This window comes from Schistocerca americana, chromosome 4 (genome assembly GCF_021461395.2).
Source record: "Schistocerca americana isolate TAMUIC-IGC-003095 chromosome 4, iqSchAmer2.1, whole genome shotgun sequence".
In the NCBI taxonomy this organism is placed as follows: domain Eukaryota; kingdom Metazoa; phylum Arthropoda; class Insecta; order Orthoptera; family Acrididae; genus Schistocerca; species Schistocerca americana.
The window spans coordinates 101868703-101887060 of record NC_060122.1 but is presented as its reverse complement, the minus strand read 5'-3'; the positions used below and the strand labels follow the sequence as shown (position 1 = coordinate 101887060).

At 42.3% G+C, this 18358-nt stretch overlaps 1 protein-coding gene across 1 annotated transcript; it reads left to right on the top strand.

The window, feature by feature from the left end:
- Positions 1-386: 386 nt before the first annotated feature.
- Positions 387-16525, top strand: LOC124613224 (myogenesis-regulating glycosidase-like). The gene is made up of 6 exons (XM_047141896.1): positions 387-444; positions 3719-3835; positions 7819-8789; positions 11111-11545; positions 11769-11925; positions 16071-16525. The coding sequence occupies exons 2-6, from the start codon at positions 3721-3723 to the stop codon at positions 16265-16267; spliced, it is 1875 nt and encodes a 624-aa protein (XP_046997852.1). The 5' UTR covers positions 387-444; positions 3719-3720; the 3' UTR covers positions 16268-16525.
- The last annotated feature ends 1833 nt before the right edge of the window (positions 16526-18358 follow it).

Genomic DNA, 18358 nt, shown 5'->3' with positions numbered 1-18358 from the left:
TCGAAAATGTTTCCCAGCACAAAATTAAACTTCATTTAATTTCCAACAAAAACGTCCTAACAATTTTCCCTGCAGAGGATTAGAAGAATTGGGGATTATTAAAAGCACTCTCTTAACGGGAGATAAAATTATTTATAACGTGTGTCGTGGGCTTTCCCTCTAGCAAGAGATAAAGCAGTTGAAAACTGTAATGCTAAATGTCACCTGATCCTGATAAAATCTCGAGTGCGACAATTATGATGAGGTTTGATTACTCTGGCGTGCGTAAACCGCTCATCATACTATTAACAGATAATAATTGCATCGCTGACGTACCAGACAGGTATCTCGGTAATTATTAAAAAAGTTAACTGATAAGTTTTAGCTATATATACGCCCGCTAAGGCAACACAACTGTCTCGTTAGCTGCTCTCCATTTCACGGCGACTCCCAGAGTGCTTAAAGGTGAGCCATTACCTGTTATGGGTGATAAACATGTTAATTAGTGTAGTTCGCGACTGTTTAATTTTGTCTGTTATGAGATAGCGAGCATCTATTGCGGCCAGTAACTGTGAGAGTAACGATTATTGTGTAGTAATATTCTTTAGTCTTTTAACAATACCGTTGGAGAAAGGGAGAGAAATCATAAATCAAACGCTGTGGATACCACTAACCACGAAACATTAATTGCAGAAATGGGGGACGGTGCCCCTCTTTCGCATTTCACAGTGTTATACTGACCTGTATTGACTAGGGTAGTAGAGAAATAGCCAAATCCCAAAACTGATCTGCTTAAGAACGATGGCAATGCACAATAGTACTAGGGACGAAAACATGTCTGAAACCAGATGCGAATAGTAATGAAATTCTCAATTCAGATTAACACACCGCAAGAATCGTTTGGACGCCGATGATGGAGGTGTGTTTACAACTGTAAAGAAAGCGATAATTTCTAGTGAGGTTAGTACATATTGTGAATGCGAATTAATATGATTGAATGCAAGAGTTAAAGATGGAATAAACATAGTCATCGAATGCTTTTTGTAGATCCTCTGCCTCACCAGCAGTAGTACGAAACTCTTGGGGAAACACTTGTAGAATACTTCGCGTAAATTTGCTGGTAACGTTTTAGTATTAGGTGATGATTACAGACTACGACATATACACTGTGGGACTCGAGTGGTTCTCGTGGGTAGTAAGGATAGTGAATCGGGCGAAATGTTTCTAAATACTATATCCGAGGATTACCTTGGACAACTAAACAGACAACCGACTCGTGAAAGCAATATATCAGATCTCCTGGTCAACAACATGCACGAATTTTTCGACGATCAGTGCAGGACAGATAATCAGTGATCATAAGGCCATTACATCATCATTAAATACGGATGTAAATAGGAATATAACGAACGGTAGGAAGATATTTGTGCTTAGTAACAGCCACAAGAAGCAGATATCAGATTACCTGAGCAGTCAGCATGAAATTTTGCTCTGCAGCATTGACAATGTTGCGCGTGAGTGGAGAAAGTTCAAGAGTATTGTACAATATGCTCTAGAGAGGTATGTGCCAATGTGCCAAGCAAAATTGTGAGGGATGTCAGAGATCCGCCATGGTTCGACAGAAGTGTTAAAAAGCTTCTACAAAAGCAAAGAGAACTTCAATGCAAATTTAAACGTAGCCGTTCAACGTGCTCTAAAGTGAAATTGTATCAGCAGTATTGACAGAAAACTTTAAGAAGTTTTTGTGTAGTGTTAAGTTAGAAAACGGATCTAACTCATCTGCACAGACAGTCTGTGGCCCTTAAACGGAGGATGAGACATGGAAGGCCTAAATACTAAACGTCTCTCCAAAACTGTTTCACTGAGAAAGATCGCACTGTTCTGCCTTTTTTAAATCGTCACACAAACGTCAAAATGGCTGATATTTATATAAGTGACCATGTAACAGAAAAGCAAGAGATATAACAAAGGGAAGTCCGTTGGACTTGTCGAAGTACCAATTCGAATGTATACAGAGTATGCAAAAAAACTTGCCTGTGTTTTAGCAGCAGTGTACCATAAGTCAGTTGAGGAGTGAACCGTTCCTAATGGTCAGTAATGAGCACAGGTCATTCCCATTTACAGGAACAGATATCTCTAATGTCGCTCTCTTATATAACTTTTGAACATGTTTTATGCTCGCTTATTATGGCATTTTTAAGACACATAAGTGAAGATCTTTGGTCATGGTTAGAAGGGAAACACCATGCCAGACCGGGACCTCGGTAGTTCTAGGACTGAGCGTCATTTTCAAGAAACGTTCATTTGCTCACTGGAAGCGTCTTATCAAAAAGTCCTCTCTTCTACAGCAAGTGTCCCAGTCGTCGATGTATTGCCAAACGTCAAAAACAGTCTACGCACCGAAATCGTTCTCCTTGTAAGTAAGAGCATTAAACTTCCGTTACCCAAACCATTCGAATACGACTGTGTTATAACCAGAAAAGTATAACTTGTCAGACGTTGGATGTCGGTCATAGAGAAGCTGTGAGGCTACACTGAAAGGCTGAAGAAACACACTGTGAAATAAACGACTTCGCGTGTAAACAAAAGTTGTACATTATTCATGAAATGCTCGTTTCAATGAGGAAATGCCAAATTGAAAAAAAAATTATCTGTAAATGTTAGAATCGACAGAAATTGCTGTCATACTGCAAATAAATGTTACCTTTCTGGAGAAGAGATGTCTTCGATGCTGTTTCTCACTAGTGGTTTTGAAAGCCAAAATAAATCAAGAGAACATAAATAAGTAAGTTTATTTGCCTCCATTATCGCATAATCGTTTGTTACAAATTTTTCAGAGAAGCAATCAATCCAGTTTAGATGCTGAATGTTAGACTAGTACATACTTGCACAAGCGATTGTTAAATCATTGTTAATTTTTAGGGGGATGTAACCATCAAGTCTTATACACCGAATCTCAAGAGGTTATTTACAGCTAGTGACACTGAATTAGGCGATTATAAAATGGTATAAATCACGAACATGACTGCATTGATTACCTCCAACAATCTGTTGGCTATGATGTACAATATCATGGTTCCCAAAAACCTATAAATATTAGACAGGCCTCTGAAATCATTGTTCATGATGAATGGATAGCAGTCAAACGTTTTTTCTGCAGTTGGAGAGTTCACATATTATTTATGAAATTATAAAATATAAAGAATTCTGTAGTAATCAGACATTGGTATTAATCTTATTCAAGTAACAAGTCTGACACAGTAGTTAGCTGATTACTGAACAATTTGATGAGCAAGACCTATTACCAATTATACACTATTTTCGGGAATCCTGATAGTTTTGCAGGCTTCTGGTACACTATGTGCTCTCATTTCTGTTTATTAACTACTTTACGTGTGTTCCAATGTGCTGACAAAATTATAGAGAGAATACTGTTTTTAATACTATGATTAACTGGTATTGTTAATTTGTAAGGTATTTTGTGGGTCTACATAAATGGATTACGCTAAAATTACACAATAATTTATTTTGGGAACGAACTAAAGAGGTTAAACCAAGTGTCCGACTATGAAAATGGACTCCATTTATCATAAAGGTAATACAGTGTTATGGTGCGTGCTTCATCACTTAATGCCATGTGTAGAGAACTTGCAGCACCAGCTAAGCCTTTTTTGCCCGTCGCTTAAAGTGTCGCGCGGCTACAAGCCGACTGATTTTCTCGCTCGCCTGTCTGTCGCAGCCATGTGGACGCCTGCGACGCTGCTGCTGCTGGGTGCCCTGGTGGCGTCTGCCGCAGCCGGGCTCAGCACCCGCTACGACCAGACCAGCGGCCGCATCCTGCTGCTGTCCGACAGGGGTGAGTGTGGCCCGAGGGCGCTGCGTGCGGGGGCTGTCCAGAGCGGGCAGCCTGCTGGCTCTGCGCTGCTGCAAGCTGCCACAGTTTCTACACAACACCTTCACCTCACCCTGTCAGTGTTTGAAACCCACCACTACACTAACTGATCAAAAGCATCCTGACACCTGTTAGCCGACGTTAATATAGGGTGTATCCACCTTTTACCTTTTTGATGGCTTAAACTGTGATGAGAACACTTTCAGTTAGGTGTCTGAATGTCTGTAGAGGATGGCAGCCCATTGTTCCTCAAGCTGGAGAAGGTACACTGCTGACTGGTGCGAAGTCGACATTCTAAGACAAGTCAAACGTGTTCCATTAGACTCAGGTCAGGACTCTCAGCAGACCAATTTTCAGAAATGGTATTATCTACAAACTATTCCCTCACAGATGCTGCTTTACGACTGGGAGCATTCTCATGCTGGTACAAGCAATCACCATCTCCAGAATGATCCTTTACTGTACACTGTATACAACTCTGCAAAAATTGTTCATATCCTTTGCAACAAGCAGACTACATCTTGGCCGTGAAAAACACCTCATAGCTTATCAGTACCCCCTTCGTACTTTACTACTGACACTACAGATGATAGCATATAATGTTCTCTTCACATATGTAAAACCGAAATCCTTCCATCAAATTGCTACAGGGTACAGCATAGTCGAGCAAATCACTAACAGTTTCCAGGGGCAATAAAAATTTAACTGTAAATATTTTGCATAATTACTGACAATTTAAAAATTAAAATGTTATCAGAATCAACTCCGTCTTGGGGCCACAAGTGGCCTATCGGGACCATCCGACCGCCGTGTCATCCTCAGGTGAGGATGCGGATAGGAGGGGCGTGTGGTCAGCACACCGCTCTCCCGGTCGTTAAGATGTTTTTTTTTTTACCGGAGCCGCTACTCTTATGTTAAAAGCTTAACACAATGAGACAGGTACTACAGTTAGAAATCATATGTTTGTCTTGAGCCAGTCTAATGGATTGCATGCAAATATACGAATTTCATTAATCAAGTATTCCAGCACACTTTATACATACTATCAAACCTTTACCAAAACTTTTTTTCGCTGGATCCCCTTAAACCCCCATCCCCACACACAGACATAAAGTAATGAAAGAAAAATAGTTCATCACTTACTACATTTTCACTACCCACGAAGTAAAACTTCAGCAACAGACATGTCATTTTAAAACATTACTTCTTTACTATCAATCCTATTCACGACGCAATTTGTATACATTATGTATATAAACCACTGAATGTATCTCTAAAATTACTTCATTGTGCAGCATACAGTTCAGGAGATAAGATGTCATAGACATTTAGATGCGTGAAAACATAGCTCGTGATTAAAATGAGACAAAGTAAAATATCAAGAGGCATGATGTTTAATTTACTATCTCTTTACTACCTAATCTACTCCCAGCACAACTTGCAGGCTGTACTCACATATGTCACTGAATATACTTACTTGCAAAGATACATCATCAAATGAAGCATAGTTCAGGAGACATGACGTCATAAACACTGAGGTGCATAAAAAATTTACTTTTTGCTTAAAATTCAGCGCATATTATCCAGACTTTATTTAGCCAGTGTTTCGCCAAGCCAATTTTTAACGACTTCCAACAAAGTTTGAGCGTAATTTCAAAACTTTTCCATAATTTTTCTCGCATATATGCTTACCATCAATTATTTACAGCATTACCTCATTTGTATGGTAATCAGACGTTTGGAGCTGTTTTATACATTGGGCCGGCTGAAGTGGCCGTGCGGTTAAAGGCGCTGCAGTCTGGAACCGCAAGACCGCTACGGTCGCAGGTTCGAATCCTGCCTCGGGCATGGATGTTTGTGATGTCCTTAGGTTAGTTAGGTTTAACTAGTTCTAAGTTCTAGGGGACTAATGACCACAGCAGTTGAGTCCCATAGTGCTCAGAGCCATTTGAACCATTTTTTATACATTGGAGTTCGACTATTCAAGGAATTGCGCTGTACTGGTTCTTTCCGGTTCTCTGTGCACAGTCGTTGGGCTACCTGGACTTCATTCCTCACTCTAATTTCATGTGGCTTTCTTTCAGTCAAACTCTATTGTCTTTGAGCTCAGGGACTGGGTGTTTGTGTTTTCCACATCATTTCGTAATCATCATCATAATCATTCATGACAGTGGATAGATTGGACTGTAAAACAAAAATTGGACTGTGTGAAAATTGGAACTTTGTATGGGCACTGATGACGGCGCAGTTGAACGCTCCACGAACCAAACATCATCATCATCTACAATCTCTGACGATCCTTATCTGACAATACATGAGGTCTGCCTGGTCTCGATTTACCTTTGGTTGTTGTTTCACGTTTCCATTTCACAATCACATCATCAACAGTGGACTTGAACAGCTCTAGAACAGTTCAAATGTCCGAGATAGATTTTTTTTCAGGTGACATACATGACTTCTCAGTGTTGGAAGTGTCCAAGCTCTCCTCATTGATCCATTCTTCAGTTACTGCTTCTCCTCTGACAACACAATACTCCCCACCACATCTTATACCAGCGGGTCCACCTCTCAAGCCATGTAGTGGTCAGTTCTGCATGACACAGGGTGGTCACATACTTTTGATTAAATGGTATAAGAGGAGGCGAAAGTTGCAGTGTATTTTTATGTATCAGCGCTACTTCTATCATATAATTACAAGAATCAATGTTGAACAGATTCTCAATTAAATAACTGCCTGTTGGAGTGGTTCATTTGATATGACATCTGAAATGACTCAGATTCAGAATACAAAACTTGCCAATAAAATTAGTTAAAACCTAAATTTACAAATTTTAGTTACAAATTAATTTTAATGATAAGACATACATTGAGTTGTATCACGAGATACATCACTGAACTTGCGTTTCAGGGATGTGACAGTTTGTTGGTAGGTTTGTGCATGTATCTTGCACTAGGTGTCTACACAAATGTCACAAAATTCATTTACCAAAGACGATTCAGTAAATATTCCAGAATCAAAATCAAGAAAATGCGCCAATATAAATAATTCCGAACTAGATCCCCTTAGAGTAGTGAAGCAATATAAGTCAATTAGGGAACTTTTCCGGTCCAGATTGTAAACCAGTTAGGTTCCTTTCAGAGTATGCTGATGAGACAACAGTTATATACAACCAGTCGTTCAGCAAAAGATTCCTACCTAAGGACTGAAAAGTAGCACAGTTCATACCAGCAGACAAGAAAGAAAACAGAACTTACTGGACTTTTTCTCCAACAACAGGGCTTCTGCTGCTAAAACAAAGAATATAACTATTTGAATTCATAACTCTTCTACAGACTATTCAAATTCACACTCTCCTATAAGTTACAATTTTTTATCAATATTATCGTTGAATCTTGGAATCAATACTTGGAACATGGACTAAATCTTAAAAGAACTTTTCGTTTCTTTTACACAGGGAATACTTTTTCTTTGTCAGAAGTATCTGTATTTATGTAAGGTATTTATCGCCTCTTGAATGTGGATCGACGTCCCTGAGAACTGTTAACTCCGTGCACAAGCTGATATTTCCTCCCGCGAAATTACTTCGATCGTCGTCCCATTCTGAATTAGCTCGTTGTCCCTGTGCATTACTAACAACATGTAACTAAAAAAAAAAAACAATCCCACACAGTCTCTGTGTTCTTATTTACGTTATGTCATATTACAATGTTCATTCGTGAGTACCATTGTCGACAAGAAAGCACAGGAATACATATGCAGGGTTGTCAAAATAGTAGTTACATACTCCTTGCCTGAGAGCAGAAATGGTTGGTCGAACACTTGCCTAACAATTAAAATTAATTAAAAAATTGTGTCCCTGTGTATTTTCTTATTTTATGATAGTTGTCTCATGTATTACTTACTGTCATTCATTCACTCACAGCAACTATGTGCTTGCACGTTGCAGGTGGAGACGAGGTAGAAGTGGGATACATCGAAGCCTCCAGCAACCAGCGGTCTGCAGTTCCACGCCACGAGACTCGTGGAAACGAGGAGTCCTTCGACTTTGGCGCCTCTAGAGTTCTCGTCCGGCACCAAGACAGGTCAGGCGAATGTCTTTGGATCCGGCACACCAAAGACAATCCGAATGAGATAATCACGATGTGTCAGCGGCACCTAAGGAGCCACATCTACGGTGGTGTCGAATCGACCTACCGCACCTGGCCCATCGAGAACAACGTGTACAAGCACTACGCATACGTCGCCGAACATACGGACCACGCCACCATCGCTACGCGCTACTGGGTCTTCTCCGACGGAAGACTTGTTCACGTTCACACGAACGTTCCTCTCTTCGTCGACCAAAACACCAATCAGACGAGTAATAAACTGTGCTTCAGTGCCGAGAACGCGTCTCCCTACCCAGAGGACCGAAGCGACAACGTGCTGGAATACGAGCTGTGTACGTATGGTGATGCGAAGGAGGCGCACTTGGTCGGTATCCAGAAGTACCTGGGCAAGCCTACGGCGATTCCAGACGAACGCTTGGGTGTTCAGCCTTTCTGGGAAGTGGGGCCACCCGAACAGAACGTGAGAGAGCGCGCCGCAGGCATAATCGAGCACGGGTTCGGCTACAGTCTTCTCGAAATAGCCAACTTCTGGGAGAGCTGCCGCGGAAGCTTCACCCCGGACACCACCAAGTTCCCCGACATGAAGGCGCTCGTGGACGACCTCCACGCACTGGGATTCCCCGTCGCATTGTGGATACACCCATTTATAAACAGTGACTGTGAACCCTTCTTCTCTGAGGCACAGTCCAAAGGCTACTTTGTGCGCAATAATAATGGCAGCACCTCTACTCGCTGGTGGGGTGGATGGGCCGGCATTATCGACTTCACCAATCCTGACGCGGTAGCTTGGTGGACTGATCGAGTTGCGGTGAGTACATTCGCTACATATTCTAGTATCAATGGCTTAGAAATTAGTTACACAGTACGACTCTATGTATATAATGTAGGACCAATCGCTTGGAGACATTGTTATGGTTATTTTAATTCTGAAAAAGGAATATATTCACTTTTGGTTGTTCAAAGGGTTTTAGACACGCATTCCTTTTCATGGGTCAAGGCAGCCCATAGATATAGTTCATATGATGAGCAATTGGAATATTTGACATTTAGCACACATAGCAGGGATGCAGTAATTTCATCTGTAGCTCACCAATCCATAACCTTAAGCACACAAGAGTGTGATATAATAGGAGAAGGATTAGATCATTTATGAATCGAGAGTGGGTTAGGAAGTTTTTTATTTACTTACTTTGGGGTATTTGCCATCTTTTCATTACATTTAAAACGAATCCTTATACATATGACTGTATGCAGCGACTGGCATTGAAGAAATCATCAGGGAGCGTCACATTCAATGTAACATTTTCAAACTCACTGCTGTTGTTTGTCTGATAGTGTACTTTAATTTTCGGGTTAGCTTATACTTCTGCTTTTCGTCATTCCAAATATACACTATCGGATTATGTTGTTAGGAAGGCCTCGGGGAGTCGTTTACAGTGGTATACCCAGAAGAAATGCTATAAATGTGTACTCAATTATTGCTTTTATGTGCTCTGATAAAAGATACATATGCCTCATGAAAATAGATGATGATTTTTTTTTTGTAATCGTCAGTCTTCTAACACGTTTGATGCAGCGATCTGCGAAGTCCTCTGCTGTGCCAGTTGATGGAGCAACACTTCCGCCTCACGTCATCTGTTATTTATTGTGATCACTGCAGCCTCTGTCTTCGCCTACAGTGTTTTCCTCTATTGTTCCCTTTAGTGACATGAAAGTTGCTCATTTTATTTCTTTTGTTTACTTAACATGCCTGCTTCCGCAGGATTAAATTGAGGAGCAATTCTCTATCGTCATGGAACGAGTTAATACATCAGGAAAGTAATAATAGATACAATAAATTGTACACGATTCGTTTGTACACACCTGTCCTACCATCCTGTCACTTTTCCTTCATCTCGTCATCCTCTTCCATATGTTCTTTTCTTCGTTGATTCTGCAGACAACCTCCTAATTCTCTATCTTAGCAATTCACCTAATTTGCGACATCCTTTTAGAACACCACATCACAGACGCTCCGATTCTGTCCTTCTCCAGTTTTTCACATACTCTATGATTCGCTACCATACAATACTGTGCACTAAACGTACACTCTCACGATGATTATCCCGAAATTGTGGCTGTATTTGATACTAGTGCAATACTTTTACTCGGGAGTGCAGTCTTTCCCTACAGCAGTCTATTTCTTTGATGACTTCCTTACTCAATCAATTTCGAAAGTAGTTGAATTCGTTTACTTAGTCTCCGTTGTGGCCGGAAATTTCGATGTTCAGTTTCTCGCTAATCTCTCTTCTGCTACTTCTCATTACTTTCATCTTTCTTCAGTGGACTCTCAATCCACATTTTGTGTTCATTAAACTGTTTATTCCAGCCAACAGTTCCTACAGTTCCCTCTGACTTTCACTCAGAATAACAAACTCATCTGCAACTCTCATTACTGACGTTCTTTCACCCTGAATTCTAATCGAATAACGAGTGAGATGGTCCTACAAGAAACAGGAGAGAAGAAACGACTCCTGAAAGTTCTAGACTAACTCAAAGCAAAACTCATCGACACTTATTTAGACACTACACACTTCTACAAAATAATCATTAAGGAAGAAAATGAGGGGACGACCGCGAACATGAAACTTCGTATTTGAACAACATGATCAGTAAGGTGGGATGTTCTTCACACATGCAGATGAACAGAGAGAGTTGTTGCTGCAGAGATCATGTTTTCACCTTTTGAAACAATAATATTAATCACACTCTTGAAACTTTCTTTTATTTCCGTCCATGCTTGTTCAATATATAGATTAGGAGTAAAAAATTGTATCCATGTCTTACAACCTTTTTAATGCGAGCACTTCGTTCTTGATTGTTCCATTCCTCCCTGGCAGTTTCCCTCCAGATATCCAAATGGCTGACTAACCCGAATTGTGGATTCTGTTTTTATTTCCAATGAGAACTCAACTGGTTTTTTTTTTTTTTTTTTTTTTTTTTTTCACACAGCCTGTGCCTCATTATCGACAGAATAGCCTTGTTACTTCACGGCTGCGTACCAACTCAGAATCAAATAGTCTTTCCAAGTCAGGATGCGTCACTTCTTTGCCCTGAAGGTAAGGAATTTTATTCGTATTCTCTTTGCAGGCGCTCCGCAACGAGACGGGCGTGGACTCCTTCATGTTCGACTTCGGCGAGACCAGCTACCTGCCGCAGCCGCCACAGCTCACACCGCTCGAGAGGACGCCCGTGGTCTACACCGACGCGTACGCCAAGGCAGTGGCCCAGTTCGGACCCATGGCGAGGCTGCGGTCCGGCGTCGAGAGCCAGCGCCTGCCCAACTTCTTCCACATGGACGCGGTGGACACGGCGTGGAGCACGCAGAACGGCCTGAAGACGCTGCTGCCCAAGCTGCTGGAGATGAGCCTGCAGGGCTACCCCTTCGTGATGCCGGAGAGGGTGGGCGGCAGCACCAAGACGGGCGTCATCGCCACTCGCGAGCTGTACATCCGCTGGCTGGAGGCCAGCGCCTTCATGCCCGCCGTCCACTTCCGCACCGTGCCCTGGGACTACGACAACGAGGTGCGTCCCGTACTCGTGTTGCGCCTGGCACTCTGTGTTTGTAAAAGCCACTTCTAAAGTAAATATCGCTTCGCAGCGTTGATACAATGCGTGACGTACAAAGAATCTACAGATTAAGCCCATCTGTATATAGTAACTCTGTAAGGTATGCTGCATTGAAAACTTGTATGAGTTCAGTTTCAGCAGGGCGGCTCACAGCTGTGACTCGTGACTACTTTTACAGACGGTGGAGCTCGCGCGTAACCTGACGGCTTTGCGCGCTCAGTACGGCACGAAGATCGTCGAGCTGATGAAGCAGGCAGTGGAGGACGGTACTCCGGTCAACCGGCCCATCTGGTGGCTCGACCCGACAGACTCCACCGCTCTCAAGATCAGCGACGGTATGACCAACAGCTTTCTCTCACGGCTTCTATCTTTAGAATTATTCCGGACACGGTTTCGTATTTTATGATTCTACTTTAGAATCTTTTAGTTACGATTTGTCTGACAACTGGCCATCGACGTACGTTTCCTTCATGAACTAACATGTTACTGAGGCAATCCCACACTTGAACAGATATTCCGCGACATTCTCATCACAGTGATCTACAGTGAACACACAAGATATGTTAAATGTCCTCAGAGACACCACTGTCTGTATCCATGGCTGCACTACTGTTGTTGAAGTCTCGGATCATTTCTCGTTCTTATTGTGTCCAAAGGAATATACATACAAAGTCCATTCAGGTTCTGATGAGTTTCCTTGCAGAGACTTGCCAGCATAATTTCAAGCCTTCACAAACACTAACCAATGCAATCCAATGGCGAGTGACGAAGGCCTCCCAACGGATAGACCGCTCGCCTGGTGCAAGTCTTTTGATTTGACGCCACTTTGGCGACTTGCGCGTCGATGGGGATGAAATGATGATTTCGACAACACAACACCCAGTCCCTGAGCGGATATAATCTCTGGCCCAGCTGGAAATCGAACCTAGGCCCTTAGGATTGAGTCTGTCGCGCTGACCACTCAGCTGCAGGGGGCGGAATCAACAAACACTTAGCATGCATTACAACTCCACATACCATCACTCACATTCTCGTGAGGTCACTCAGATGTCGCATTTCGTGATCCACTTGGAGATTACTCTTTCCACTCACTTTCTTCAAGATAGACTTTGCTTTTAAAGCATGAAACCATATATGAGCAACTATTTGGTGGCAGCCTTTTTTTGCATTTACATTAATAATGTTCTCAAAAACAGAAAATCAGGTAATTATTGAGGAATTAAATTAGACAAATACGCTAAGAGAATTACAATGCATACATGATAAAGTAATAATACATGAATGTGGAGACCATCTACAGTTACCAGGATGGCTGAACCAAGTACACTGTCTGAGCAAAAAGTGATAATTATGTGTTGCAATTCACTGTGACTGTTTAGTGTTCTTACAAGACATGGTAGGGTATGTGACCCGTGTGAAGAGTGTCAGATGCTGAATGATCACTGTGTAGAACCCAGAGGTGGGCATAGTTGGCTGAGACACCATTTTCAGCACAAGACGGAATCTGAAAGAGACCTCATTGTGGGTCTCTTTTGGCCAACTTGTCGAATCATACAATATCGAGATTTTTTGACCATTCGGATGTGGGTCTGTTCCAGTGTTGCACTGTATGGAAACGTGAGGGCAGGCATAACTCGTTGTGAAGGTTTTGTTTCATCACGTCTGGTCACCAGGAGGCAGGATTGCCGTCCTGTGTACAAAGCACAACATAACCCCTTCACATCTGTGCTTCCCATCCGAAAACAACCAATTCTTTGTCATCCAACACCAATGGTCGGAGACCAGCAGCAGCCAGACTAGGTAATTACCATCCCACGCATAAGTTGCTGTCAAAACCAAGGCACACACGGCTGAATTTGGAGTGACGCTATGACCGAGAAGGATGGATTGCCGATGAATACTGATGCACTGTGCTCAGCACATGTTCATTGAGAATAAGGGCAAAGTTAAGAGATACCCCATTCTCCCAGTATTTTTTGGAAAGGCACAGCAGTGTTACTCCCCGAGTAATGATTTGAGGAACCAATGTGTATGACGATGGTAATGTCAGTGTGAACTCTGATGGCACAGCTGTATGTCACAGATATCCTGCATCCTCATGTGGTACCTCTCATGTGGCTGTGTTATGGTACCAATTTTTCAACAAAAGAATACACGTCCACACATGCCAAGTGACTCTACTGATTGTCTGAGCGTTCTTCAGTTAAAACGTCCGGGCTGAGAAGCCGTGATCGATGTATAAAGTTTCCACCTAACGTTCCATTTCCATCTGCGGATGAAGCCGGATGACCTCAGAAGATGTTTCCCGCAGATGGAGACGAAACGTTAGGTGGAAATTTTATACATCGACCACAGCCTCTCAGCCCAGAAGTTTTAACTGAAGACAACACCGGCCGTGAAAGCCTACATTGTATGTCTGAGTGTTGTTGATATACTGCTGTAATCAGAAACACACCCAGATTTGGCCTCGATAGAACATGTGTGGAAAGAGCTCCAAACCTGTCCCAGTGTCGGTATTGAGGATATCAGGGACCAGTTACAACAGATCTGGGTCAGCTTGGCTCAGGAGAGCCAACTGAATCAGTGCATGCATTCGCGTCACACGGGGTGCAACGTCATAGTGATTAGACCGCTCACACTCCCATTTCTTAGTAAATTTGAGTGACCTTTGTAATCACTACAATAACATTACATATCCTCTTAACCTGTGACGTTGTGGGTGTTTTACTTTTTTTTCTCAGGCGGTGTATATGTAGAATACAATATTAAAACTTCATTACTTAAGAATAAATTTATGACCTTCTGGGTGCTTACTTTCTGTTTTTATGCGGTGTATGAACGAAATACTATTTTAAAATTTTAGTACATAAGAATAAAGTTATGACCTTCCATTGTAAATATTCACAACAGCTGAAAACGGGAATTATCAACAAAGTAATTAAACAAAAATGTTCAAATGTGTGTGAAATCTTATGGGACTTAACTGCTAAGGTAATCAGTCCCTAAGCTTACACACTACGTGTTGCGTACATAGTTCCGTGTAGTCAGCACGTACACAACTTTCCCACTAGAGCACCCTTCGCTAAGCGCAACAGCGCAGGCGCAGCGCTCGTCCATCTCTGCACTACGAGATGACGCTGCCTTAGAGACGGGCCAAATTCGGTTTCCGCCGATCCAGGTATTAATATGTAACGCAGCCAATAGGATTGCTGCTAACGTAGAACCTTTTCTCCTCACGGATCACACTCGCGCAGTGATACCTGAACGCGCGAGGTGTTATAACGAGTGTACAGACCTCCAATTAGACAGTCTGCATTTGTCTGCACCAGTCTGTATCAGTCTGCATTAGTCTGTACCAGTCTATAGTCAAGTTTTAGTCTGCACCTAAGAAGATTATCATATTCCTGTACATAGCCATGAAGATAAATGAATAGACACTTTGTGAAGTATCAGAGATACGTGAGAATAAGATCAACGTACCAAGACCAAAGGAACTTCAGATTGTCAATTGTTAATAGCATCCAGAATCAAGTTATGTAATTTCTACACATTTTATTATTTTAATAAATGTGTGTGAAAATTAATCAAGTTCTGTTTAAAGTTGGTCACCGTCAATCTGCTACTCTAAGCGTGCAAGTGGCATTTCTATCGTCTGACCTAACGGCAGAAGATAAACACGTCACGATAAGACCACGAGACATATTGCTGACACTCGCCTACTTCGTTAGAGCGACGAGTCAAATAATCTGATGGTGTGTGTACCGAAGGTCTTACAGTACGCAGGCCACACTACGTAACATAAATTATCCTAAGGACAAAAACACACACCCATGCCCGAGGGAGGACTCGAACCTCTGCCGGGACCAGCTGCACAGTTCATGACTGCAGCGACCTAGACTGCTCGGCTAATCCCGTTTGGCAGTAATTAAACAGGTGCCATATTTTAAATATGTGTGATGTGACACAAGTCACTTTTATGACAGTCATATAGATGAGAAGCAGATATTAAATGCGCCGGACGGAGTGGCCGTGCGGTTCTAGGCACTACAGTCTGGAGCCGAGCGACCGCTACGGTCGCAGGTTCGAATCCTTCCTTGGGCATGGATGTGTGTGATGTCCTTAGGTTAGTTAGGTTTAATTAGTTCTAAGTTCTAGGCGACTGATGACCTCAGAAGTCGCATAGTGCTCAGAGCCAGATATTAAATGCAATATTTGAAACAATGAACGAGACATTCAAAATATAATACCCCCAAGAAATACAAAAATTACATTTCAGTCGACTGTGGTGATGCCATTAACGTTGTACTGAAGTGATAGTTGGATACAGAAGAAGAAAGGTGACAGCGAAGAACAAGCAGCAGAGATTAGACCCCTGAGGGGAGTGAGTATAGGGTAGCACAGGAAGAGATCTAACACAGAGTGAACCTGTCAGACGACTGGGGTATGCCATGTGCTGACGCTTTGTTTCCTTTGCGTGCAGAGTACCTGCTGGGCGACGACCTGCTGGTGGCGCCGGTGATGTATCGCACGGCCACGAGACGCGACATCTACCTGCCCACGGGCTACTGGCGGGATGAGGTGGACCCCGAGCACCCCACCATACGGGGCCCCACCTGGCTCTACGCCTACCCTGCGCCGCTCAACACTCTGCCCTACTTCACCAGGGTCAGCTCCTAGCTCTCACTGGCTGAAAGCGAACGCAGGCTGGCACGACCCTAAATCACTGTATCGGCAACACTGTGTTACCAAGAACATGTGAGACAGATTCTGGAAACGAAAAAAATTAGCTAACATGACTTGTTCCTTCTGTGTTGTAGAAGATTTCGGTTTTTGTAATGTGTAAAAGGTGATGCATAAGAATTACTAATTCACATCTGTAAAAAAAAAATTATAAAAAAATAAATTGAAAATAAAAAAGAAAGCCGTTTTTACACATGAATGTGTAATGTGAATGTAAAATGACTCATTCAACTTTATTAAGATTAATCATACAAATGATCCATGGAACTTAAAACTTATTAACCAAGTGACTAACTGTACAAGATACAGTAGTAACCCAGTTCAAGCTTCCACTTGCTCTATGCTTGTGGTTCTTTGCATTCTATGGATTTTGTTCCTACAGAGAATTTTTGTTCTGTGAACTACAATTCGGCACAAATGTCGCGATAAGAATCATTTACGGCCAGATGAGACAATACTTCCGTGTTTGTGTAAAGTAGAGTGAATAACAGAGTCACATACTTCTATTTCTACTGTGTTAGTGTAATATTTCTGGCTTCAGCAGCCATCATATTTAGGACCAAGACTTTAACCTCATAGCAGTTGAGACGGTTGCAATAAGAAGATGTAATAAATAGTGTTAAGTGCCAGTATCAGCTGGTACCACCAGTACCCTTATCGTGGGAAAGACCATCCGAACTGTAGTTCATCATCGTGATTGGCTGCTGTGTCCAGGGGTAGCGCCGAAAACGCTAGCTTTCTATCATTAGTACTATAAAAACTGTGCATTACATTTCCTTAATATTCAAATACAGGCAATAGCAGGCTATCGTACGCTGATGTCAAAAGTCATAATGATAAGCAAAACTAGGAACGACAAATAAACGGAAAGGCAGACAAAGCACTTCGGATACATTTGGATCCCACCTAAACTGTGCGCCTGATCAAAGTCGTTTGCGCTGCCTCATCACTCCAGAACGAGCAGACATGAGGTTCAGACGTGTTGTCTGGTGCGATCTGGTCCATTCCAGGCTTCCACCCAGTCGCTTCTTGACCAATCTGATAAGACAGTTGAAGATAGCAGAACGAAAGCCAAATTTGTAAATATCACGTACAAGAACTCGTTGAAGTAGGAGAATCGTACAAATATACTGTCGTTTGACCATCGAACAGATTCCCATATGGACGACACATTAATAAGCATCCACGGCGTGGAGAAACAACTGAAGTAATGTAAATGTGACCCGGTCCGGATAGAACGCAGTTCTGATTTTCAAACACTAGTTTGTGGCATTGGCTCCTTACTTAGCTTGCACTTATCGCGAATCTCTAGCCCAGCGCAAAGTCCCAAGCGACTGTAAAGAGTGCTTGTGATCCTGAGTATAGGAGGAGCAAAAGAACGAACCCGCAAAATTACAGACCAATACTTCTAAGAGTAGTTTGCTGTAGAATCCTTGAACATATTCTCACTTCGAATGTGAAAATTTTCTTGCGACAGAGGAGCTTATATCCAGAAATAAGCGCGGTTTTAGAAAGTATCGCTCGTGCGAAACTCAGCTTGCCCCTTTCTCACATGATATACTGGGAACTATGGATGAAGGGCAACAAGCTTTTAGATTTCCGGAAAGTGTTTGACACGGTGCCGCATTGCAGGCTGTTAAAGAAGCTACTACCATATGGAATAGGTTCACAGATATGTGAGTGGCTCGAAGACTTCTTAAGTTGCAGAAACCAGTACGTTGTCCTCGACGGCGAATGTTCGTCAGAGAGATCATCAGGAGTGCCCCAGAGAGGTATGATAGGGCCCCTATTATTCTCCATATAGACAAATGATTTGGCCAGCAATCTGCGGGTTTTTTGATGATGCTGTGGTGTACGGTAAGGTGTCGAAGTTGAGTGACTGTAAGAGAAAACAAGAAGACTTAGACCAAATTTCTAGTAGCTTTGATGAATGTGCAGCAAGCACTAAATCTAAAATAGAAGGTAAGTTAAGGCTGATGGTGAAACGCGTATGTATTCATGTATTCAATAGCAGCGATGGCGAGGCAT